The sequence below is a fragment of the Microcaecilia unicolor genome, chromosome 9, assembly GCF_901765095.1.
Source record: "Microcaecilia unicolor chromosome 9, aMicUni1.1, whole genome shotgun sequence".
In the NCBI taxonomy this organism is placed as follows: domain Eukaryota; kingdom Metazoa; phylum Chordata; class Amphibia; order Gymnophiona; family Siphonopidae; genus Microcaecilia; species Microcaecilia unicolor.
Window position 1 is genome coordinate 192,042,870 of NC_044039.1, and position 27,382 is coordinate 192,070,251.

The 27,382-nt window shown below is 42.4% G+C and overlaps 1 protein-coding gene across 2 annotated transcripts in view; it reads right to left on the minus strand.

The window, feature by feature from the left end:
- Positions 1-27,382, minus strand: part of TECPR2 (tectonin beta-propeller repeat containing 2) — a 158,445-nt gene that overhangs the window by 58,726 nt on the left and 72,337 nt on the right. For both annotated transcript variants that reach the window (XM_030214188.1, XM_030214189.1), the window contains exons 12-14: positions 17,424-17,565; positions 13,808-14,048; positions 620-709 (exon numbers count right to left, since the gene is read on the minus strand). In XM_030214188.1, coding sequence (XP_030070048.1) covers positions 620-709; positions 13,808-14,048; positions 17,424-17,565 — 473 coding nt within the window. The remainder of the gene's footprint in view (positions 1-619; positions 710-13,807; positions 14,049-17,423; positions 17,566-27,382) is intronic.

Sequence of the window (27,382 nt, forward strand, 5' to 3'; positions counted from 1 at the left end):
TATTTCTCTGTCCCAGGAGGGCTCACAATCTAAGTTTGTACCTGAGGCAATGGAGGGTTAAGTGGCTTGCCAAGATCAAAAGGAGCAGCAGTGGGATTTGAACCGGCCACCTCTGGATTTCTAGACTGGTGCTCTAACCACTAGGTCACTCCTCCACTTTAGAAGGAATGGATCCAAAGAAGCTTAATGGAGTTAGAAAGCAACATTGGCAATTGGGAAGCAAAGCCAGTATTGGGTAAACCTCTATGATCTGTGCCCTGATCGTGGCTGAATAGATTTGGATGGACTGCGAGTAGAGCTTTTCAGGGGCTTCGACATTAACTTCAGAAATTTTAGAATAAGGACAGTTCTGGGCAGACTTCTACGGTCTATGCCTTAAAAATGGCAAAGACAAATCAAGACCAGGTAAACATATGAAGTATCACATACCATATGTAATGAGTTTATCTTGTTGAGCAGACTGGATGACCCTGTAGATCTTTATCTGCCATCATCTACTATGTTACTACTACTACTTATCATTTCTATAGCGCTACTAGATGTACGCAGCGCTGTACACTTGAACATGAAGAGACAAATACACTACAGGAATAACATGAAGCTGTTCCTAATTTCTAACCTTCTGTAGTGGGAGCTGCAGAAGCCAACACAACAGCCCACTTCGCAGCTGAAGCTGTACCATGAGGCACAACGTTATTCCAAAATGTACCTGAAAGATCAAAAAACAATTGAAATAAAATTATTACACTGTGAGCTATTATGTAGACAAACAAACAAATATCTAGGTAAATGTGCCTCTACACTGATAAAAACCCTGAATGGAGCTTTTTAAATACAGATGAACATTTAACTACAAACATCTGGATGACCCAGTTCCAATGATGCATCACTGAGGAGACTCTGGATTCTAACAATAAGTCAGTGTTGTGCTCTGAAAGCCACATCCTTTGTTTTGAATATACAATTGTTGCACAGTACAGACAAGATTACAGAGCTCAGCTTAAAGCAGATGTCAGCACAGAATCAGCTGACACTGAGGTCGATGTAACAGAGCTATACTAACAGTAAAGAACGCTAAAATGTAGTGTATTTTTTTATGATCATGTCAAAAATATAGTTAACGGATGTGGTAAACTAATGGTATACAAACAGTTTGGGAGTCTTAAAAAAACATGCTAAGGCAAATTTGGGTCTGTTAAACTCAGCACACCTTTTTATGCACTGGAAAGTGAATTAAAAAGTTACAAAAATAAAAAGGCAGTAAAATCCCCAACGTTATTGACATTGTAAGTAGTATACTATGCCATAATTTGTATTATTTGAATATTTTTACTGTTATATTTGTCTATTGCTCATGTTTGATTTATTCTTACTGTACACTGCCTTGAGCGAATTCCTTCAAAAAGGCGGTAAATACATCCTAATAAATAAATACATTGTTAAAAGCCAGTGCTTAGATGTGGAAGTTCACTTTAAATTACAACTCTAAACACAGAACTAAAATCTAGAAACTCTCCGGTCCAGATCAGGACCACTAAGGCAGAGGGACTCTACCCCAAGTCCAGAGAGCTCCAAATCACCACAGTCCCACCCACCCACTTATTTACCTTCCCACCTCCTCTACCTGCCCCTCTTAAGACCATACTATAGTTACCTTTCCCAGCTGGCTCCTCTTTAAGGCAGGTATTTTTAAAAATGGAAGAGGCTAAGTCACTGACTTAAGCAACAGCACCATTTTTACAAGAGTATGGAGGTCCAAAAGATTAATATTAGCTCCAGAAATGTTTATTTTATTTTTATAAATTTCAACAAATTATTTACTCCTAATAAACAATCGTAACAGAAAATAGCTGAGGGACAGAAACAAAAATATTATTATCTAGTATTCAGGAAAAAATCACATCCCCCCAAACAGCTATTCAGTTCACAATTATAAGGAACATCACCAGGGTTTTTTTTGAGGGAGTATTTTGGGGGTACTGAGCAACTTTTCCATTGTCTGCTAAAGTTGACCCATGGACCCCAAGTTTTAATGAAAGAGCTCAGGCCCTACACACCAATTCTGCCTTGTCATAGGTTCAGTGACTGGTTGCAGGGGGTCTGGCTATTGTAGAGCGAGTCCCTCAGTGATCACCCCATCCTTGAAGGGTACCCTAGCATTTGAGTACCGACACCTTTTTTGCTAGAAAAAAACACACTGAGCGTCACCATCTCAAAGTCCAAGAAAATTATGTCAAAAGGAAAAAGTGATGATAGTTCTAATCTAAAATAACAACTATCCCATTATTAAGGGGGTAGAAGTAAGAGAAAAGGAAAACTTAGGATCAGGTTGTTTGCTACTCAAAAAAGCAATAAGTTGCTGTAGATTGAAGAAAACATATTTAACCCCTTGCATTTTAACAACACATTCACAAGGGTAATTTAACTAAAATTGGGCTCCAAGCTGAGGATTTGCTTTCTTCTGAATGTTTCTTGCAACATCCAGGAATATATTTGTCCACAAATTTCTCAAGCTGCTTTTTAGAAAAACTATTTCAAAATAAAATCTCTACCAGGTTCAAGGACAAAATTTAATTTAATTTTCATTTAATTTCATTTATTATCATTTATAAATCTCAAAGTTCTTTCCTTCTGAGTGTTCTCTAAATTTTCAAGTTTTCTTCTAAGCAACACAAAGTCTTGTATAAATGTCATTTCTTTGTCCAAATTTCTTTTCTGAGCAGTCTCTAATTCAACCATCCAAATTTCCAAACTACCCAAGTCTTTTTTTCTAATAAAGAGATTTTTCCAGATATACAGGTGATCTGTTGAGACAAACATTTTGACCTGGAAATAATTGTTCCATCTTAACCAATGCATCTCAAATATTTTCTAAAGAGAAAGTTTTATGTTTAACCAACACTGGTTAAAAAAAAGATTGGAACATATCTGAGAAGGCTCTGACAGACTAAGAAAATCTTGGGGTAAATCAGTTTCCTTCTGCTTTGCGTCCAGCATCTTTATCTCCATGCTTCCTCGTTCTTTTCCGGGGAAGCCTCATGGGTGGCTCCTTCCCTTGCACCGACCATAATGCCAACACCTTCAGATTGCAATACACTTGAGGACATCGTCCTGGGCTGCAACCTTGTCTGGGGCGGTCTTGTCTGTTATTCCGATGAGAAAGATAATTCGCCAATACAGGAGACATCAGGCAACCTTTCTCTCTCTGCTACTACAGCCAGCGCTAGAGCACACTGTTGGAGAGCTCCAGATCGAACAATGTAAGCATCCATTGGACTGGTAATAGGTCTTTTGGCCGAAACAGCAGAGTAAGTCCAGTTTGACCCGTTTGTCCATTGCAAAGTTAAGAGGAAAAGCAAAGAGAGAAGAGATCTAAGTATGCCGTCCTTACACCATGGCCATCTAAGTCACGCTCCCTTCATACCAAGGCCATCTAGGACACGCTCCCTGCTCCAGAAACGTTACATTTCCAATGTAAAAAAAAATAAAAGGTGTTACACACTTCAAGCTTTAACGTAATTACTACTCTTGTCATTTAAATGGAATTTATAGGGACAAGTGCTAATTTTAATACAATTTTTGCTCGTTTTAATGCACTTCTGTGTGAGATAAAATTGTTATTAAATCAGGAGTAAAGTACAGTACACACAAAGGAACGCTAAAATTGAAGTAAAAGCTTGGCACAACTTTTTACCACAGCCTTACTACTCATACATTATGTCCAGCCTCTCATCTGGTGATAGCAGCAGTTAGAGAACACTTCCACAGAAACTCATTTAACAAGAAGTACAGCCTCCCACTCATAACAAACGACACCAAGATACTACACTGAAAAACATAAAACAAACCTCTAGGTCACTTATCTTGGGCATCCAAATGGCAGGTTAAATTTAACGTGGACAAATGCAAAATGATGCACATTGGGAAGAATAATCCAAATCATAGTTACCTGATGCTAGAGTCCACCTTAGGCGTCAACACTCAAGAAAAAGATCTAGGTGTCATTGTAGACAATACGCTGAAATCTTCTGCCCAGGGTGCAGCGGCAGCCAAAAAAACAAACAGGATGTTAGGAATTATTAGGAAAGGGATGCAAAATAAGAAAAATATATTATAGTGCCTCTGTATCGTTCCATGGTGAAACCTCACCTGAAAAGTATTGTGTTCAATTCTGGTCACCGTATCTCAAAAAAGATACAATGGAATTAGAAAAAGTTCAAAGAAGAGCGACCAAAATGATAAAGGGAATGGAACTCCTCCCATATGAGGAAAGGCTAAAGAGGTTAGGGCTCTTCAGCTTGGAAAACAGACGACTGAGGGGGGATATGACTGAGGTCTACAAAATCCTGAGTGCAGTAAAGTGGATAGAAGTGAATTGATTTTTCACTCTTTCAAAAAGTACAAAGACCAGGGGACACTCAATAAAATTACATGGAAATACTTTTAAAACAAAGAGGCGGAAATACTTTTTCACTCAAAGAATAGTTAAGCTCTGGAACTCATTTGTTGGAGGATGTGGTAACAGTGGTTAGCGTATCTGAGTTTAAAAAAGGTTTGGACAAGTTCCTGGAGGAAACATCCACAGTCTGTTATTGAGATGTACATGGGGAAGCAACTGCTTGCCCCGAGATTGGTAGCATAGAATGTTGCTACTAATTGGTTTTCTGTCAGGTACTTGTGACCTGGATTGCCCACTATGGGAAGCAAAATACTGGGCTGGATGGATCACTGGTCTAAGCCAGTATGGCTGTTCTTATGATCTTATGGTAAAGCTGCTTACCTGTAATGGCAATACTCTATAGCCAGCAGGAGAAATGAATGGTGATGTCCTCCAGATATACCCAATATGTACAGCTCTCTTCTAGCTCAGGGAATCCCTCCCCTTTTCCAGTCTATATCATAAAAATATGTATGGCAGACATGTAGATGAGTGGGTAAGTACTACTACTACTACTTATCATTTCTATAGCGCTACTAGACATACGCGGCGCTGTACACTTGAACATGAAGAGACAGTCCCTGCTCGACAGAGCTTACAATCTAATTAGGACAGACAAACAGGACAAACAAGAGATAAGGGAATATTAAAGTGAGGATGATAAAATAAGGGTTCTGAACAAGGGTTAGGAGTTAAAAGCAGCATCAAAAAGGTGGGCTTTTAGCTTAGATTTGAAGACGGTCAGAGATGGAGCTTGACGTACCGGCTCAGGAAGTCTATTCCAGGCATATGGTGCAGTAAGATAAAAGGAACAGAGTCTGGAGTTAGCAGTGTAGGAGAAGGGTGCAGATAAGAGAGATTTACCCAGTGAACTGAGTTCCCGGGGAGGAACGTAGGGAGAGATGAGAGTGGAGAGGTACTGAGGAGTGTGGCTATATTCCCCTGTGGAGGTCAAAAATTTATATCAGGCGTGGATGCTGTTCAAAAATACCATCCTGGAAACCCAGGCCAAATATAAGGAAGGAAGGAAGACCAAACAACAGCCAGCATGGTTAAAAAGAGAGGTGAAGGAAGCTATTAGAGCTACAAGAAAATCCTTCAGAAAATGGAAGGAGGAATCGACTGAAAATAATAAGGAATGGCAAGTCAAATGCAAAGTGCTGATAAGGAAGGCAAAGAGAGACTTTGAAAAAAAGATTGCGTTGGAGGAAAAAAACACATAGTAAAAATTTTTTTTAGGTATATTAAAAGCAAGAAGCCGGCAAAAGAATTAGTTGGACCGCTAGATGATCGAGAGGTAAAAGGGGCAATCAGGGAAGACAAAGCCATTGTGAAAATGAATTCTTTGTTTCGGTCTTCACCGAGGAAGATTTGGGAGAGATACCGGTGCCAAAAATGGTGTTCAAAGCTGAGTCGGAGAAACTGAATGAAATCTCTATAAACCTGGAGGATCTAATGGGGCAATTTGACAAATTGAAGAGTAGCGAATCTCCTGGACCGGATGGCATTCATCCCAGAGTACCGGAAGATTGGAGGGTGGCCAATGTAATACCAATTTTTAAAAAAAGTTCCAGAGGAGATCCAGGAAATTAGAGAACGGTGAGCCTGACATCTGTGCTGGGAAAAATGATAAGAGACTATTATAAAGAACAAAATTACAGAGCATATTCAAAAGCATGGATTAATGAGACAACACCAACATGGATTCAGTGAAGGGAAATCTTGCCTCACCAATCTATTACATTTCTTTGAAGGGTTGAACAAACGTGGATAAAGGTGAGCTGGTCGATATTGTATATCTGGATTTTCAAAAGGCATATGACAAAGTACCTCATGAAAGACTCCAGAGGACACTGGAGAGTCATGGGATAGGAGGTAGTGTCCTATTGTGGATTAAAAACTGGTTAAGAGATTAAAAAAAAAAAAAAAAACCAGAGAGTAGGGTTAAATGGTCAGTATTCTCAATGGAGGAGAGTAGATAGTGGGGTTCCACAGGGGTCTGTGTTGGGACTGCTGCTTTTTAATATATTTATAAATGATCTACAGATGGGAGTAACAAGTGAGGTAATTAAATTTGCTGATGACACAAAGTTATTCAAAGTTGTTAAATCGTGAGAGGATTGTGAAAAATTAAAAGAGAACCTTACGAGACTGGGCATCTAAATGGTAGATGATGTTTAATATGAGTAAGTTCAAAGTGATGCATGTGGGAAAGAGGAACCCGAATTATAGCTACGTAATGCAAGGTTCCACGTTAGGGAGTCACCGACCAGGAAAGGGATCTAGGCGTCGTCGTTAATGATATGTTGAAACCCTCTGCTCAGTGTGTGGTGGCGGCTAAGAAAGCAAATAGAATGTTAGGTATTATTAGGAAAGGAATGGAAAACAAAAATTAGGACATTATAATGCCTTTGTTCGATTCCCACTGCAGCTCCTTGTGACTCTGGGCAAGTCACTTAACCCTCCGTTGTCCCTGGTACAAAATAAGTACCTGAATATATGTAAACCGCTTTGAATGTAGTTGCAAAAACCTCAGAAAGTCGGTATATCAAGTCCCATTTCCCTTTCCCCTTTGTATCGCTCCATGGTGCGACCACAGCTCAAATATTGTGTTCAATTCTGGTCACCGCATCTCATAAAAGATATAGTGGAATTAGAAAAGGTACACAGAAGGGTGACAAAAATGATAAAGGAGATGGGAAGACTTCCTTATGAGGAAAGGCTGAAGCAGCTAGGGCTCTTCAGCTTGGAGAAAAGATGGCTGAGGGGAGATATGATAGAGGTCTATAAAATAATAAGTGGAGTGGAACGGGTAGACGTGAATCGCTTGTTTACTCTTTCCAAAAATACTAGGACTAGGAGGCATGCGATGAAGCTACAAAGTAGTAAATTTAAAATGAAACGGAGAAAATATTTCTTCACTCAATGTGTAATTAAACTCTGGAATTCGTTGCCAGAGAATGTAGTAAAAGCAGTTAGCTTAGCGGGGTTTAAAAAAAGGTTTGGAGGCTTCCTAAAAGTCCATAGACCATTATTAAAATGGACTTGGGGAAAATTCACTGCTTATTTCTAGGATAAGCAGCATAAAATGTATTGTACTTTTTGGGGATTTTGCCAGGCACATGTGACCTGGATTGGTCACTATTAGAAACAGGATGCTGGGCTTGATGGACCTTCAGTCTGTCCCAGTATGGCAATACTTATGTACTTATAGAGAACCCTGCTTTACAGGTAAGCAACTTTGATAATGATCGTGATAAACTGGTCTTATATCCCACTTGTACCTCATAGTTCAAAGCGGGTTACACAATCATAAGAGACCAAAAACAATCATTTGGGGAAAAATAGAAAGAAAATTATAAAACCTGATCAAATATACGAATGCAAGACATAGTTCTGAAACAGGCAAGTTTTCATCCATTTCTGAAAACCAAAATATGATTGAGAAGAATGAAACATTTCTGCAAAATCTTATCAGAACCTGGCTGCCTGAAAGGCCAATCTTAATTCTAGTAGACATAGAGGGGCATAATCAAAAGGGACGCCCAAGTTTTGTTGAAGACATCCTTGCAAAACATCCCGATGGAGGGGCGGGGAAACCCGTATTATTGAAACAAGATGGACGTCCATCTTTCATTTGGATAATACGGGCAGGGATGCCCAAATCTTGAAATTTAGGTCGTCCTTAGAGGTGGTCATCCCTAGATTTGGTAGTTTCTGATTTTCGGCGATAATGGAAACCAAGGACACCCATCTCAGAAACGACCAAATGCAAGCCCTTTGGTCTTGGGAGGAGCCAGCATTTGTAGTGCACTGGTCCCCCTGACATGCCAGGACACCAACTGGGCACCCTAGGGGGCACTGCAGTGGACTTCATAAAATGCTCCCAGGAACATAGCTCCCTTACCTTGTCAGCTGAGCCACCCAAACCCCCCCTAAAACCCACTACCCACAACTGTACACCACTACCATAGCCCTTACGGGTGAGGGGGGGCACCTAGATGTGGGTACAGTGGGTTTCTGGTGGGTTTTGGAGGGCTTGCTGTTTCCTCCACAAACGTAACAGGTAGGGAGGGGGATGGGCCTGGGTCTGCCTGCCTGAAGTGCACTGCACCCACTAAAACTGCTCCACGGACCTGCATACTGCTGTCATGGAGCTGAGTATGACATCTGAGGCTGGCAAAAAATATTTTTAAAGATGTTTTTTTTTAGGGTGGGAGGGGGTTAGTGACCACTGGGAGAGTAAGGGAAGGTCATCCCTGATTCTCTTCGATGGTCATCTGGTCATTTAGGCCACCTTTTTGTGCCTTGGTCGTAAGAAAAACAGGACCAGGTAAAGTCGTCTAAGTGCTCGTCAGGGACGCCATTTTTTTCCCATTATGGGCCAAGGATGTCCAAGTGTTAGGCACGCCCAAATCCCGCCTTCACTACTTTGGCCGTCCCTGCGACAGAAAGCAGTTGGGGAAGTCCAAAATCGGTTTCGATTATACCGATTTGGATGACCCTGTGAGAAGAACGCCCATCTTCTGATTTGTGTCGAAAGATGAGCATCCTTCTCTTTCGAAAATGAGCCTGATAATTTCTTCTTCCCCTTCACCGAGGAGAATGAGAAGCCAACCTCACCTTTACGTCTTGATCTCCAAACAGCAAATAATTGAAAATGATCATACTAATATTCAGGTGCCAAACCATATAAAACCTTTAAAAGAAAACAAGCCAGTTTGAAAAATACTCTGGCCTCAATGGAAAGCCAGTGCAATTTTAGATAGTCAGCAGAAATATTATCATATTTAGATAAACCAAAATTCAAACAAACTGCATTACTTTGGATAGTCTGGAATTTCCTAAGAAGGCCCTTACTACATCCCAAGTATAGAAGGGAAGGGAAAGGGAAACAGGACTTGATATAACACCTTTCTGTGGTTTTTGCAACTACAGTCAAAGCGGTTTATTTACATAGTATATACAGGTACTTATTTGTACCTGGGGCAAAGGAGGGTTAGGTGACTTGCCCAGAGTCACAAGAAGCTGCAGTGAGAATCAAACCCAGTTCCCCAGGATCAAAGTCCACTACACTAACCATTACTGAGAAATCAATAATGCCTGTAGTAACAATTTAAACTGATCTTGTTCAAAATAGCTCTGGACACATCGTTAACTTCCTCAGTAGAAGAAAGCATTTTTAACTAGAGAGGAAACTTGGTTATCCAACGAAATAGCACTGTCAACAAGAACACCTTGGAGAAAATTCAAAAGTAGCTTGGTTAATATTAATTGTCTCAGGAATATTCGCTGGCTTTTTCTGAAAAAAGGGGAGATGTACGCACCCTGAATGATGAATTTATAGCTGATGGTCTTGAACTTTACTACTGTGCACCAGCAGCCTGGGGTGAGAATGAGTGGTTGGCTTTTTATTTTTTTTAGAAGGTGAAGTGGTTGTATAGTACAGCTTGACTGAAGGCTATGACTTTAGATGAAGCCATATCCACACAACAGTGTTTACTAAAAGGACCATGCTGCATCCTGCATATTTCCAGAAGATTAGCTCTGCAAAGGTTCACTATAGTTGCTACTACCACAATAAGGCAGACCGACTAGTGACAGCAAAAGCTATGCATTCAGACGCCCAGGCAGAGAGGGTGCATTTGGATGCAGGTTCTCCTGGATTGTTTGGATTATGACTGACAAATAGTTGTGAATTTCTGCACAAGTCCTTGGTGATATGGAGATAGTAGAATAATATTCTTCTACAATCAGGAATAAAGTTTCTCTTCTGCTGTACTGGGATGGGGCCTAGGACAGAAAGCAGTAAGGATGATAACTGATTAATGTGGATGTCAGAGGTGGCTTTTGGTTAAGAACTTCAGACGAGTGCACAAAACAACCTAATGAGGAAAAAGTTGAGTATATGGTGTGTAATGCAGCAGTGTTTGGAATTCACTGACTCTTCAGGCTGAAGCAATCGTAACGAGGAAGAGAGACTTCCATGTGAGATATTTGAGGGGTATTTCTCACAACATTTCAGACAGCTTCTCTATGAGTTTGTCTAGCACAACCATTGATATCCTTGAGCAGGTGCAGATCTCACCAAGATGATTTAGTGTTCATCGGACCGGACCGGACCGCTCATGAAAACGGGACAAGAGTGGATGTGTAGAAAGCACTTGATCATGATGCCAAGGAGGCCACTAGGTGCAGTCTTATTGAGTAGTTTTTGAGGCTTAACTGAGAAAGCTGATGTGGTAAGTGGTGAGTAATAGAACCGCAGCGGCTAGCAGTACTTCAGTTTATGAATCTGATCCACTTGGATTGATAGGATTTCTGGCGGAGGGTTCTTGGGAACAAAGATATCTTGCACTTCTTGAGATCATCTGCCTTTCAATATTCATGCAGGATAGAGATTTAATATTGGCATGTAGAAGTTGTCTATTCTGCTGGGTTAGCAGTGTGGGACGATTCCCTAGAGGCAGCGATCGGTCTGTTGCTACGAAGAGAAGATGAGAAGACCAGATTCGGCTTGGCCAGTGAGGTGCTATCAGTATGACATGGTCTCTGTCCTAAGATACCTTCTGGAGCACTCTGCAGATCAGTGAAAATGGTGGGAATGCATAAAGGAGGCCTTTATCCTACAAAATCAAGAATGCCTCGTGCACTGTCCATTGAGGGGCTGGACAGAGAAAGCAGAAGGCAAAACATTTTCTATTTCCTTAAGTGGTGAACAAGTTCAATATCAGTTAACATCAGTGTCTGAAGATTCATTCTGCTATGCTGGGGCCCACAGACCATTTGTGGATTCCAGTTTTCGGCTTAGCACATCCACCATCTGACTGAGATCTCCAAACAGATAAGCTGCCTGAAGAGTGGCTTGTATGGAACAAAAGTGAAACTCCATATCTTCCCTGCTTCCTGATATAAATGAATAAAACCCAAGCCTTCTTGCTTGTTGATACAAAACACTGTTGCCATGGACCGCAGGATAATCAGCTATATAAATTGTGACATTATTGAAACAGCACTGATGCAGTGTGCTTACAGCAAGCTACTGAGAAGTCTAGAAAGGATATGACAACCTATGTAGGAATTCCATTCCTGCTGGTTACACACAGAATCCTCTCAGTCCTACATAAAAGCTTAAGAAGCCAATTCCAAAAAGGAGAGGTGGGAGTGGATATGTAGTCAAATTATCCTACTGTCAATGGAGAACACCTATTTTAAGTATGCTTTCTCTATACACTGACAGTTTTCTGACACAGAAATTGTGATCACATTCCTCCCTTCTTCCTCCATAGAACAAACAAATTGTCTATATTAGAATGATTTTGTTGGCCACCCAAACTCTGAAATAATTCAGTGCCTTCACAACTACTACTTTCAATTCTAGAAAGCTGATGAAATATTGTCATTCCCAAAAAGACCAAGAGCCCTGGGTACAAATTCCTTAAGTATGAGTGCCTGGGGTCAATGTTGGAGGCATCAGTTATCAGTATAAACTGGTGGAGAGGCGTTTGGAAGTGCAATCCCCTATCCAGATCAGCATGGGAGAGCCACCGAAGGCAGGCAATCTTGAGTCGTCCCTTGACACGTGCAAACCTTTAGCTCCTGAGAGGCATGATTTTACTGAATTTCAAGGTTCACAGGACTTCTCTCACATGGAGACACAATATGGGAATAACATGGATCGTGTGGCATGAACAATTCATCATCTTCAACGTGTCTCAAGCTGTCTACTGACTCCAAAGGACTTATGGTTACTACGGATATTAATTTGATGCTTATGTTCCTTATGTTCAGCTACCCAGTCAGAGAGGGTGCATTTGGATGCAGGTCCTCCTGGATTGTTTGGATTATGACTGACAAATAGTTGTGAATTTCTGCACAAGTTCTTGGTGATATGGAGATAGCAGAATAATGTTCTTTTCCAATCAAAGGAATGGAGTCGGGCAGACTTCTATGGTCTATGTCCCAGAAACACCAAAGGAAAACCATGATCAAGTAAATAATATCACGTTCATTGTTGATTTAAAACTTGAATTGATAATGAATACGACTGTTGAGCAGACATGGACCAGGTCACTTACTATGTTACTATGTATTTGGGGGAAGGGAAGAATATTTTTCCACAGCTTCTGTTCTCTCCCTTTTCCTTCCCCATGCCTTTCTCCTTGTACTCTACCTCACTCCACTTTCTCCTTCCCCTATCTTTTTCCCAACCTTCTCCCTCTCATCTCTCTGCACGCTCTACTTCTCCATTCCTTTCTACTCCCCTCTCTCTTGCAAGCGTCATATAAACTGATTGCCAGGTTCCTCAGTTGCTTCATATGGTGGAGCTGCTTATACTGCAGTTGAGCCAGCTCCTGACATCTTTAAAATGGCAGAGTCAGGCTTCCAACTACTCCACTGATTCTGCCTTTCCCCTGCCAATTCCATCTGGTCTCTGGGAGGCAGGGCCTTGCTTCTCCACTATCTACAGCTCAGTACTCCTGCTTTCACCTTCAAACTTAGTCCTACACATTTGCTTGTTCACACGTAGAAACATATACATGCAGATGGACTGACCCTCAACAAGTGCTTTGTGAAATGTACTTGAGCAGCAAATTTTTAAGTAAATGCAATTTTAAAATAATCTCAACTTCTTACAGTAAATTGTTCCACTGTGCATTTACAGAAATATTCTTAAAAATAAAAAAAGGGAAGATGTCAGGTCTTTAAAGCTAGGAAGGACAAGAGGTGCATGGTGGATTTTACTGTGTTCTCAAAGGTTGAAGAGGTTGCAGGAGGGACATAAAATGCTGAAGAAGGGCCCATTCAATCCTTGTTAATCCCATTTCTATTTCATGGAGCAGACTCTTACCCTTCAGAACAAAGTAAAGGGTAATGGGATTTGATACCTTTCTGTGGTACAATCAAAGCAGTTTACATTTATTATATTCAGGTACTTTTTCTGTACATTTTTATATACTTTATTTTTCTTTAAGCAGGCTGGATGTTGTTGATTGTGGGTGGGGGGGGGGGTGAATTTGTTCTGAGAGGTTTAGTTATTACTGAAGTTGGAAAGAGTTTAGTAACATATTTTTATTGTGATATATCCAATAACAGTTGTTATATATGGTGGGAACCTTGTAAGAGCAAAGTACTTTTGAGATGACAAGGGAAGAGTCCAAGTCTGACAGATTCATTCTTCCATTTCAGAATTATATTTATTCCAAGACTTTCTATACCACCCTTCACCAACAGATCCGATTTAACAAGTATCATTTCTCTTTTACTTGGCCTATTGTCAGAAACGTTATTCCCCTTAAGCATGTTTTGTTCTGTACAAAAGTTAACTTTCATTACCATTTGCAAATCAAGTGTAAGAAATCCACAAACCTATCAGAGTTCCTTTGGCCACATGAAGTTCATTTTTGCCAGAAGTAATCCAAACCCCACTGCTGTTAACCCCGAGGAGACTGGGCTGACACTGAGCCTCTTGGGACCGCAATGTCATTCGAAGTTTGTCTGCTACCTTCTCCACAGGAACCTGAGCCACTGTTGCTACTGTTTGCGTTGCCTGGATTATTGTCTGAAAAATGCTGCACTGGTCAAAGACGACATAATCTGTGATGCTCACCTAGAAGACAATATATTAGCTCATCATTCAATCTGCAAAAGAACAGTAATATTAGGTCATCCATAGTATCATTTGACTCTACAAAGTTAAAAGCTCCTTTTATTTCATTTGGGTCCAATGTTAATTTAAAAAAAAAGTGTAAAAAGGCTGTATGGCAACATACTGACAACTACTTTATTAAACAGTGTGAGAATCTTCTGAATGATTTAATTGCGCACAGTTGTTCAATTCAAATTTGGATAGGCATCTGTTACAGCAAAGGACTGCAAAACTTACTATAGCATGTGAAAAATATATGTATTTGACTCCTTTGAGATATAGATATACGTACACACACACACATAAAGGTACCAAAGATAAAAACAGAGAAAATCTTCACTATGAAACAGAAGATAAGAAAGGCAGCATGACTTATAGCCATACAAAATCAAAAAAGAAAAATGCATCATATAAAATGTGACAAGGAATAGGGAAAAGGATTTTAATTCCATGATGTAAAGGAATAAAGCTTGCTTTTCTGAAGTAGGCTGTGAAAACTATAAGGCTGTATATAGCTCTTCTGCAAGCTGTTTTAGATTCTTTAATTTGTAATTTTTCAAATTGTATTTTGTATTTCTTATCTTTTCATTGCTTTATATTCTTTTAAATTGTTTTAGGGCTGCATAAGATTAAAGGTATTTTATTTTTTATCCCATGCAGCTCCTGATGTGTCTGAGCAATGACTTGAGTTAATTGACTTGCCCAGAGTCACAAGGAGCTGCAATGGGAAAAAACAGATAACATACCTTTAATCACTCAATTAAAATTTTAATCAAAATGCAGCCCTAAGGCTGTCCTGTATGTGTTATGTGCTCTGCATCTTCCATAAGGGATATTGTAATGAGTGGGGAATATAACAGCTAGGAAATGAAATGGAGAGCGGTTCCCCAAAACAAAACACAAATAGCATGGGATAGGCAAAGCTCAACGGCAGATAAAAAGATGGTGCGAAGTTTTCAAAGCTGCCAAGATGAGCTGCATTCCTGACCAATTTATGACAAGCACTACTGGGTATGCTGCTGCTTCTGGACAAGAGCATTGCTTCTTTGGACAATTAATGAACAGTGTAGTAGTAAATGGCTCTAGGAAAAAAAGTTCAAACAGTGCTTATAGGAGTGAAATAGCACTCTAATAGTTACACAGCAGTGGGCTAAACACCAGAGAAGCTCAGTTCAAATCTCTCTGCAGATCCTTGTGATCCTGGCAAGTCACTTAGCCCTCTATAGCCTCAGGTACAAACAGGGGTCTGATATTCAGCATAGTTTAAGTAAGCAGGAGAGGCTCCTACCCACAAACCATGCCGAGAGGGGCTGGCTGCTATTCAGCAGCACTTAACTGGGCAGTGCCACTGAATACTGGCTCTGAACACCACAGCACTGCCTGGCTAATGCCGAATTGTGAATTCTGCCCAAGCTCCACCCTGGACAATCAGTTAATGGCGAAACTTAATCCACTAATCAGGGGACAGCAAAAAGGCACCAGTCTGAATATCGGTTGGTGCCCAGTTAACTTCTGGGTGACCACACTGACCTGGATATTCAATGCCAGAATCTGGACTTGGTCACTTTGAATACACAGGCTTAATTCAGCCCGCAGTTGTCAATGGCTTAAAAACGCTGACCAACATGGGCTGCATATCGGGTCCTTAGACTGTAAGCCCTCGAGCACAGCAAAATACCTAGCTGTACCTGCATGTCACTCACTTTGGGTGTAGCTTACTTTTTTTTTTTTTTCAGTTGTAGCTCAAATTCTTTCCCTTCCACTATAGTTGCATCAGGCTTTCTATTAAGAAGTATTGATATGAAATTACAGAATTTCTCACCATCTTACTGCTAACTAGATTTAAAGCCTGAACAGTTAATACCACTGTGCTTTAGACCAGTGCACTGGCCATAAGATAGCCAAGGCTCAGGAAAAAAAAAGTCACAATGTTCATAGCTCCTTACATATACTAGCCAGGCTCGAGGTAAAGGATATCAGGGTCTAGAGCAGGGGTTCTTAAGCAATGGTGCTTGCACACCCCAAGGGGTGCAGGAAGAGGTCAAACAGGGTGCAGAGAAGGGTTGTGAAATCTAAGGCAATCTATCGAAACACTCTAGAAAGCGTGAAGGCAGTTATTAGGACAGTTACTGATTGTATAACTATATAATTCTAGCAACATTTTAGCAGTTAGCACTGTTAGCAGCTAATAGTTAGCGGAATATATAGCTGTCAGTAGTCACTAGTGGACACTTGGTTTAGGAAGGGGGTGCGAGAGATTGTTGTTTGTTACATTTGTACCCCACGCTTTCCCACTCATGGCAGGCTCAATGCAGCTTACATGGGGCAATGGAGGGTTAAGTGACTTGCCCAGAGTCACAAGGAGCTGCCTGTGCCTGAAGTGGGAATCAAACTCAGTTCCTCAGGACCAAAGTCCACCACCCTAACCACTAGGCCACTCCTCCACTGTTGCTACTATTTGAGATTCTACATGGAATGTTGCTATTCCACTAGCGACATTCCATGTAGAAGTCAGCCCTTGCAGATCACCAATGTGGCCGCGCAGGCTTCTGCTTCTGTGAGTCTGACGTCCTGCACGTACGTGCAGGACGTCAGACTCACAGAAACAGAAGCCTGCGCAGCCTTCTACATGGAATGTTGCTAGTGGAATAGCAACATTCCATGTAGAATCTCCAATAGTAGCAACATTCCATGTAGAATCTCCAATAGTATCTATTTTATTTTTGTTACATTTGTACCCCGCGCTTTCCCACTCATGGCAGGCTCAATGTGGTTTACATGGGGCAATGGAGGGTTAAGTGACTTGCCCAGAGTCACAAGGAGCTGCCTGTGCCTGAAGTGAGAATCGAACTCAGTTCCTCAGTTCCCCAGGACCAAAGTCCACCACCCTAACCTCTAGGCCACTCCTCCACTCATTGATTCATTGATCAGTTAAAGGGTGCAGGAACCAAAACAGGTTAAGAATCTCAACATTCCCAGCTGTTTCCAGGAACAGAAGACAGGCTTAGAAATCAAACCTGGGACCTCCAGTATGAAAGCACATAGCACTGACACCAAGCCTTCAGGCCAGCTCTTTCACTGAACTTGAAAGAAGAGTGTTTAATCAAGAATAAAGCCCTTTATATTCAATTTTTAAATATATATTGAAACATACAGAAAGAAACCTAAAACAAAGGAGTCATCATTAATATAGCTGCATCCTCCACATTCCAATCCAAGGATAGCATGCTCCTCTGAATTTAATCTCCAGTTAAACAAACAGATTCACTTTAAAACTTGAAATAAAACTTTTTCAGCTTGGAGGACAACTTTGAAAACCAAGTTAAGTATGCCTACTTGCCACCAATGTTCATCTTCTCCTTGAGGTTTCTTGGAGGTTACCCCAGTCCTGAACCACAGATTCCCACTGATGTCCAGTGCCCACAGTGTCTGCTGGTTTCCAAGAGTGATACAGACTGGCTCTAATGCCTGCCTTTCACTGAAAACAGAAAATAGTGCGCTCAGAACCACCTAGGGAATCCTAGCAAATAAAACTCAAATTGGGATAGTTATTCAGCTGCAGTAAAATGTGTTATTTTACCCCAGTGGAATTTACTGTGAGTTAATACCTGCATTATCTCTCAGTACCATAGGTTAACACATGCAGTAAATTTTAATTTGTGTTGTTCCAGCCAAGAATACTGCTTGTTACTGGTTGCAGCAATACAGAGATACAGGGTTCCAAGTCAGGCCCACTATCTAGTAAAGGCCATCCGTGCTTGAAGCAAAACCGTCTACCTGCTCCCCCCAATCCCATTTGGAAATACCCCCACAATACAATCTCCTTTAGCAAGACCCTCACCTGGCACTTGCCAGGGGTCTCCGTGGTGGGTAGTGGGGGGCCCAAGTGCATTTCCCACGCTCCTATTCTAGAAGTTCCCAATGTCAAAATGGAACATTCAAAATGGCAACCCCAGGCCTCCCTAGCAGTAGTACTGTGAGAGTATTGCTATAGGGGTTGAGGCAGCCATTTTGAAGCCAAGAGTCACTAGGGTAGGAGCATCCAGGTATTGTTTCTTCCCCCTAGTATCCACCAGGGAGACCCCAAGTAGATGAGGGGTGGGGGGAGACCTAGAATCATGCACTAGCCCCTTTAGTTTTCTCTCCAGGAGCATCAGGCCACACAATAGCAGCTCAAAGCTCCTGGGCAGTTATGATAACATCAACTAAAAGGTGGTGTTATGTGTCCATGAATAACACAGCTTTCAAGGTAAAAACTGTTTTATTCACCGCACATAATCTGCTGCTTTGCAAACATTCATATCTCATTATTTCCTGTTTCGCATTAAACAATCATGCATTAAAAGCAAAAAGGTATCTACTATAATAAAATTCACCCTCAACGTTCTGAGGACACTGACGTCAGTGAAGCCAAGCCACTGACAACAGTTCCTTCAGGTTCGAAGGTTCGTGGTGGTGAAGCCACCAGGCCCCGCCCTCGCATCAAACGTCATGATGAGGGCGGAGCAAACGTTGAGGGTGAGTTTTATTACTGTACCTGTGCTCCGCCCTCGCCTCAAAACGCAATGACGTCGAGGGCGGCACAGGAAAATCGACACCCACACAGAGCAAACAGCAGCGGCAGAAAACGAACCATCTACAACCGCGAAGAGCCACGGGGCGGCCCAGGAAAATCGCCACTGATCTCCGTATGTGAGTCACCCCCCCCCCCCCACAAAAAAAAAAAAGCTAGCGCCCGTTTCATTGCTCAGAGAAACGGGCCTTCTTTCCAAGTGTTTAAATAATTAACATGTAGCAACTTTCCTTCAAACTGGCTTTAGAAACAGAAAGGGAAAAATAAAGACCAGATTCTCTGCTTCTGTGGACAACCTGCTTTTAAAAGTGTATGGGTATTATCATGCATCTGATATACTGCCTTTCTGAGGTACAATCAAAGCAGTTTACATATTATGAACATATACTTTCTTTGCCCCTAGTGGGCTCACAATCAAAAGGTCCTTTTACTAAGCTATATTTGATGCTAACATGCGCAGCATGCTAACGCAGCAAAAAAAAAAAAAAAAAAAATGGAGTACTATGCTAACTGCATGCTTAAAGATTTTTCAATTTTTTTTTTTTTGAGGGGGCATGTCAGGGGCAGAAAGCCATGGTTTCTGAATTGATTTTTTTAGGCTGGAGATATGGAGGGGCATAATTGAACGAAAACGCCTATCTCCATGGGCGTTTATCTCCAAGAACGGGTCCGTGAAGGGGCGGACCAAACCGTATTTTGGGAAAAAATAGACGCCCATGTTTTATTCAACAATGTGTGAGCTGGGCGTTTTTGTTTTTCAGCGATAATGGAAAATGAAAGCGCCCAGCTCAAAAACGAATAAATCCAAGGCATTTGTTCGTGGGAGGGGCCAGGATTCGTAGTGCACTGGTCCCCCTCACATGCCAGGACACCAACCGGGCACCCTAGGGGGCACTTTTACAAAAACAAAAAAAAAGGTAAAAGAGCTCCCAGGTGCATAGCACCCTTCCCTTGTGTGTTGAGCCCCCCAAATCCCCCTCAAAACCCACTGCCCACAAGTCTACACCATTACTATAGCCCTAAGGGGTGAAGGGGGGCACCTACATGTGGGTACAGTGGGTTTGGGGGGGTTGGACGACTAATAAGCATTAAGCAGCACAATTGTAACAGGTAGGGGGGATGAGCCTGGGTCCACCTGCCTGAAGTCCACTGCTTCCCCTAACAACTCCTCCAGTGACCTACATACTGCTGTCAGGGAGCTGGGTATGACATGTGAGGGTGAAAATAAAAAGTTGAGAAACTTCATTTTTTGTGGTGGGAGGGGGTTAGTGACCACTGGGGGAGTCAGGGGAGGTCATCCCCGATTCCCTCCAGTGGTCATCTGGTCATTTAGGGCACTTTTTGGGGCCTTATTCGTGAAAAAACAGGGTCCAGGAAAAGTGTCCTAAATTCTAGCTAAAAACGCATACTTTTTTCCCATTATCGGTGAAATGCGCCCATCTCTGTTCTGCAGATAACCACGCCCCAGTTCCGCCTTCGCCACACCTCTGACACGCCCCCATCAACTTTGTCCGCATCCGCGACGGATTGCAGTTGAAAACGTCCAAAAATCGGCTTTCGATTATACCGCTTTATTCGTTTTTGTGAGATAAACGTCCATCTCCCGATTTAGGTCGGAACTTGGGCGTTTTTCTCATTCGATTATAAGCAGGATAGTCTGTTAATTAGGGCTTCCTCTCATTTGCTGAACACAAATCACTAGTGCGGCTTTGTAAAAGAAGCCCTTAATTTGAGTTCAAATTAAGATTAAAAAAATATACAAATTAGTACTATCTATATATTGCTCCTTTTAGGTTTTTATTGTGTTAAATTTGCTGATTAAAGCACTGATATCATTGTTGGCAACACCCCCCCACCCTTTTTTTTTTTAACAAGCATGCATACAATTTTTAAAAATAGTGGCACAATCTACATATTATCTTAATGTTCTTATTCTTATTGCTGGGTGCGACAGAATGAAGATGTGTTTTCCAAAGGGCTAGGCTGGACCCACCTTGTGACTCATGATATTATCACTGAACCAGGAGCGGTAGTCTGGCAATGCCCCTATCAAATCCTGGAAGTGGTGGTGAAGGAGGTTGCTGAAATGTTAAAACTGGGAGTTATCGAAGAGTCCACAAGTAATTGGGCATCCCTCATTGTACTGGTACTCAAACCAGATGGCAGCATCCGGTTTTACACTGATTTTTGAAAAGTGAATGCGGTGTCTAAACTAGAGGCCTATCCAATGTCAAGGGTGGATGAACTCATTGAGTGATGAGAGGGGCCCAATTCATTTCAACCCTAGACCTGACCAAGGGATATTGACATGTACCTCTTACCCCAGCCGCCAAGGAAAAGACAGCCTTTTCAACATCTCGGGGTCTGCTCCAATTCACAGTGTTCCGTTCGGCCTTCATGGAGCCCCAGCTACCTTCCAATGCCTTGTGGACTGCCTACTGGTGGCTAGGTGGCTGTCTACCTAGACAACAGTACTGGATAGTCTACAGACTGCTAACAGTGAACCCCAAAAAGCGTTTCTTAGGAGGACAAGTTCAGTGTCTGGGGTACTCGGTCGGGAAAGGTCAAGTGAAACCCCAGATCCAGAAGGCAGAAGCGATCACCAGGGTGCCGATACCCCAAACGAAGAAGCAAGTACAAGCTTTCCTTGGGATCAAGGGCTATTACTGCCAGTTCATTCCTGGATTTGCTGAGAAAGCAGAACCACTAACCTGCCTAATATAGAAGTCCCCCAAAGAAGATACACTGGTCTGAAGAATTGGATGTGACCTTCCAAGCTCTGAAGAAGGCTAGCTGTTCAGAACCAGTGCCAGTCAGCCCAGATTTTAACTTACCCTTTGTCGTACAGACGCCTCAGAGTTTGGGCTGGGATCCGTTCTGGCCCAGGAAGTGAATGGGGGAGATCACCCAGTGGCATTCATTTGCCAGAAACTGTTCCCAAGAGAAAACTATGCAGTGATTGAGAAGGAGGCACAAGTGGGTCCTGGAGACATTCCAGTACTATCTGTTGGACCGAAACTTCCTGTTGGTCACTGACCATCAGCCCCTGCAGTGGACAGCTTGACATAAGGAGTCCAATGAATGTGTAATGTGATGGTTCTTCAGCCTCCAACCTTCAACCTTTAGCTATCGAGTGCAGAATCGGGTGGGCCGAGAGCATGCTAATGCAGACTTTTTGTCCCGGGGATGGACCTTGAAATGGCAGGCACTCAACCAGGTATGGTTGGTCTGAGGGGGAGGGTATGTGAGGGAGTCTACAGAACACTGCCCCTCTCCCTTAAAAAAAGTTCCTCCAAAAGCCTGGACCACCCTAAGAGAACAATGCCCGCCTCGGAAGGAAGTGAACTGGGAGGGGCAGAGCCTATACCTAGGAATATAGAAGACAGAGCCAGGCTGAGGATAAGGAGGCACAGGGAGAGAAGAGTTGAATCCCCAGCATATGACACTGAAGTTATAGTTCCATAATTGTGACCTGGCTGAAGTAAGCCATTTGTTATTGCCAGATTGAACCTTGTAAGTTTTGCTTTGAGGTCTGGCTGGACCACAGACCTCTCACAACTATACTGTACTAATTTGGTGCCCCTGCATGCCTCCACACAACAGATCTTAAAATGCTGGAAATCATTACCATTATCACTTTCGGGCGGAGTGGCTCTTTAAAATATGATCTTGGTCCCAAGTATGTGTTACAAGTCTTGCCTATTTTCTTACAGCATCGGGACAAACTCATTCTTAGGAAAGCGGTTTCCTCTTTCCTTTGGCAGGGTAAGAGGGCCCGTTGCCCTCTGGCCCACCTCCGTCTATCCCTTGCAAAAGGAGCCCTGGGTCTCTTAGATGTGAAATTGTTCTCTGTGGCATGTTGTATGAGACACATTTTCGACTGGTTTTGTGGCATCACCCATTTTTCATTCACCAGCATAGAACTAGCTCTCATAAAGCCTCATCACTTTGGGTATTGGCTTCGAACAGCACCGGGCAAACTTTGCATGCCCCCCCCCCCCCCCCAATCCCCAAATTTTGGCTTTTTGTTTGCACCGCTGTGTAGGGCTTGGTGCTGGCTTTGCAGTTTGCATGGGCTATCAAGGGAGACATCCTCCTTACTGCCACTAGCGGGTAAATTTGGATACCCGGTGGGGGGCTCTTCTGTTGTTTTCAGATAGTGGGCAACTCGGGGGAACCAATATTTATTTCATGTTCTGACTGAGGAGGGAACCTTGAAGCCCTTAGGGGACTTTCCTGGAGGCACGCTAACAGTACAGGAGCAATTTGCATATGTTCAGTTACAGCACTATGTGTATTCACTACCTAGAGAGGCCTTGACTAATGAAGTGTGGGAATGCTTCAACACTATGTTGGGTCTCGACGCCCACCTATCAATTCCAGTAAAGTATTATCATGCCCACATGAGGGAACAATTGGCAGAGCCCGATTACGAGTTGCTCGCACAGAAGTGGTCAGCGGATCTGCCTATTTTGGTGGGGGCAACTCCTTTAAAGTATAATGTGATACAAGTGTATGCCCTAGTGGAAAGTGTTAATCTTCGTGAGGTACAATTTAAATTTATCCATAGGCTATATATCTCTCCTTATAGAACCTTTCTGGTGACCCTGAGGGCTGATGCCCGAAGTGCACTCTGGAGGCTGCCCATCTGGGACACACGTTCTGGACTGGTCCCTTGATTCTGGAGTTCTGGAACCAATTAGCCAGACATATCTCCCAGATATGGGATATACATCGGACACCATCTCCCCTTCAACTTTTTGATACTTTTCCTTTTGATACAGACCAGTTGGTCTTTGCCCCTTTTTGAGGCGCACAGTGCTGATTGCCAAAAAGATTATTTTGAGTATGTGGCTCCAGCCGGAGGCGCCTAAAATCTACCATTAGCAGTCATTAATAATACAGCTTAGTGCCTTGGAGTGCAGAGGTATCTTGAACCTTGCCTCTCCGGTAGGAGACAGTTTTTTGCGTCCCTGCTCCCTGTATTCCTTGACCCCAGTGGCCCATTGTCATATCCTCAACGCTTAAGGGAGTGATTAACATTAGGCTAAGCAGTGGTCTGTACTAAGAGATGGGAAGCGAGAGGTGGGGGGGCTAGGGTGGCATATCTGGATCTGTACCATGGAGCTGTCGGCTCTGTTCTTGACAGTCATATGATTTTGTGTCGTTGCTAATGACAAAACTTAATACAAATGATAAACAAAAAAATAATAATAATAACCTGCAGAAACATAATATTAACATCGGAGACAGGGATTAATTTGCAGATAAGAAATTGAACTGTGAAGGTGGGAGGAGGAAGGCCAGGGGCCAGAGCAACAGAAGAGGAGCTGGATTAGGGAGCAGAGTGGCTGTTTTCTGCTGTGCTCCAAGCTCACTTCCTCCCTTCAGACTGCAAGGACTGGAGCACAACATCTCTGCTTCTCTAGCTCTTAAGTCTTAAAGAAGTGTTTGAACTGTCTTCCAGCCTGTTTCCCCTGAAACTAAGCCCTGTCAGAGACTTAAATCAAGATACTTTAGTCAGTGCCTCATCTAAAACCAAAAGCTTATAGAAATACTGCAACTGTTTACACATTACCTGAGTGTAATGAACACACAGCTGGAACACATGCTTGGTAAAAGCATTTTTTTTTTTTTACCGCCAAGACAAAAAGAAAGATTTTCCTGTCTGTGCCAGACTGAGGAAGTCACTGGGTCACAAAGCCTACAGACAAGATTGAGATTTGACAGAAAGAACTTTCAACTTTAATGAGAACATTAAAACTTCAGCGGACTGGCTCAGTGGCAAGTGTGGCATATTGCCTGGGTTCAAATCCTGGTTCAGGTTTTCATTCCTGGGTTGGCAGGAGCAGAGAATGGACGAGAGGCAGCATCATTTACAGCTACTGCTCAATGAAGGTGGCTTCTACATTCGTTTCTCAGCCATGTCCAAATACTGTTCATTTATAAGATCACTCATTCTGTAGCATCCCATTAATTCTTCCCTGATCTCCTTTTAAACTTGTCCTTGTAAAATTTTATCAGATAAACTACTCTTACCCATACATCTCTTCTCCATCACCAGCACCCGACTTCACATTTTACATTTGGAACAGCTTTATGAGTTGGTGTAGCCTGCTGGCCAACCAGCGGAAGGGAAGTGCGTTATTTATTTTTATTTGTTGCATTTGTATCCCACATTTTCCCACCTATTTGCAGGCTCAATGTGGCTTACAATACACTCCTGCCAACTCCCTTTGAGTAACTTTTAGGAGTCTTCAAAGGAGTCCAAGTCATAGACCCCGCTCATGTTTTGTTTTGGGGGGGTTTTTTGTCATGAATTTGATATACTACCTTTATTTTATTTAATTGATACTGGAAGGCAGACTGGAGCATGGGGATCCATGGAGGTAATCTGCATGTTCTACACACAGCGGCAGGTACGAGACTAGCCACTTTGCTGTGCAGACCATGCTAGTCTTTATCTGCTATCTGTTACTATATTATATTACATAACTCTATTTGCTGATGATATTTTATTTGCTAGAAACCCTCAGCAGGCTCTAACAGAGGTGATGACACATTTGCAAAAATATGAAAGTTTTGCAAGCTTAAAAACTAACTTCGATAAATCTGAGGCATTTCCTGTGCAGAAGCACTTTAGTGCACTGTGAAGGGTACTCTTCCCATTTAGGTGGACCATGGAGGTCTAAAGTACTCGGGTCTCTATGTCACAGGACATGCCTTTGTATCGCTCCATGGTGCAACCGCACCTAAAATAATTGTGTTCAATTCTGGTCACTGCATCTCAAAAAAGATATAGTGGAATTAGAAAAGGTGCAGAGAAGGGCGACAAAAATGATAAAGGGGAAGGGATGACTTCCCTATGAGGAAAGGCTAAAGCGACTAGGGCTCTTCAGCTTAGAGAAAAAATGGCTGAGAGGAGATATGATAGAGGTCTATAAAACAATGAGTGGAGTGGAAAGGGTAGATATGAAGCGTCTGTTTACTCTTTCCAAAAATACTAGGACTAGGGGGCATTCGATGAAGCTACAAAGTAGTAAATTTAAAATGAATCGGAGAAAAGTTTTTCACTCAACATGTAATTAAACACTGGAATTCGTTGCCAGAGAATGTGGTAAAGGTGGTTAGCTTAGCGGGGTTTAAAAAAGGTTTACACGGCTTCCTAAAGGAAAAGTCCATAGACCATTATTAAAATGGACTTGGGGAAACTCGACTGCTTATTTCTGGGATAAGCAGCATAAAACATTTTGTACTTTTTTGGGATCTTGCCAGGTATTTCTGACCTGGATTGGCCATTGTTGGAAACAGGATGCTGGGCTTGATGGACCTATGCAGGTTAGAGAAAAGGTATAATCCTAACCACTTTAAAATATTTCATTTTAGTCCTGTACTGAGCTTGGTGCCGACTCTCCCTAGAGCTATTAAGCAAGAGTGACAGGGTTACACTAAAATTTCTTCCTATCAACCACTGTCCCTCTCCCAATTCCACTAGCTTGCCTTTCAGCTCATTAAAGCCCCCCTGGTTATTGTTAGGAGCATATAAATTCACAGTGCTATATACCAGATCCCCAATGGATAGCTGTACTACCAGGTACCTCCCCCCTGAATCTTTTAGGGCAAGGGTGTCAACTGCAATCCTGGAGGGCTTCAAACCAATCAATTTTCAGGATGTTCCTAATGAATAGCCAAGAGATATACTGAATACCTCAGAGACAATTTATTCAAATTTCTCATGAATACTGTGATAAATAAGAGGCTGTCCTAGCCGGGGCAGGCCACTAGATGGCGCTGTTCCCCTAAAAATGTCCAGGATGTCCGGGGTAGGCCACTAGAGGGCACTAGGAGAATAGATGGAGGTCGCTAGGACTGGGGAGAGCCCTGGGAGGTCCACAGGTGTAGGAGGTTATGGGCTGGGTCCTGTTTTGCTATTAACCACTTTATTCCCCACCTGAGATGTGAAAGGAAAAGAAGAGAGCTGGTAGCTGAAGAGAGAAACCCCCTGGAAAGAACTGGCTAAACCCTATGGACTTGTGGTGGACTGTGTTTTCAAGGAAGAAAAACAGGCTGGGGTAAGAAGTCCCTAAAGCATTAGTGTTGGACTGTGTAGCCTCAGTACTTAGAGGAACTGTGTGTTCAAAGAAGAAGTAGGGCTGTGTGTCCCAGTACTGAGAAGCAGGCTGCAAAGTCTGGGGTTAGAAGTCCCCAAAGTATTGAGGTTAATGCTGAGCCCAGGAATCTGTGTGGGGAGGCTCAGTGTGAAGATATGTAAATGTATAAAGTATTTAAGCTAGAAGAACTGTGCCCAGGGGCTGGAATAAAGAATTACCTGAATATACTGTTGGTAAGACCTGTTTAATTTTGCCTCTGGAGAACCAGGTCACCCTGAGTGTGAAAGGATAACATGCTAATCTGCATACAATTTGCATACTGAGAACCAGCTCACCCTGAGTGTGAAAGGGGCCCAGGAGCTTGAGGTTGGATTGCTCAGGATACGGGGAAGAGACTGTTTGGAGTCCTGTTCAGAGGTCACAGGCCAGTGAGGCCTGCTGGAGAGTGGAAGCAGAAGCCTCATCTTCATCTTCACAATATTCATTAGGAACATCCTGAAAACCTAGCTGGCTTGCGGAACTCCAAAATTGCACTTTTGACACTCCTGTTTTAGGGTATTCAGAATATTAATGCACAGATCCTTATTTACTTATTGGGATTTATTAACCGC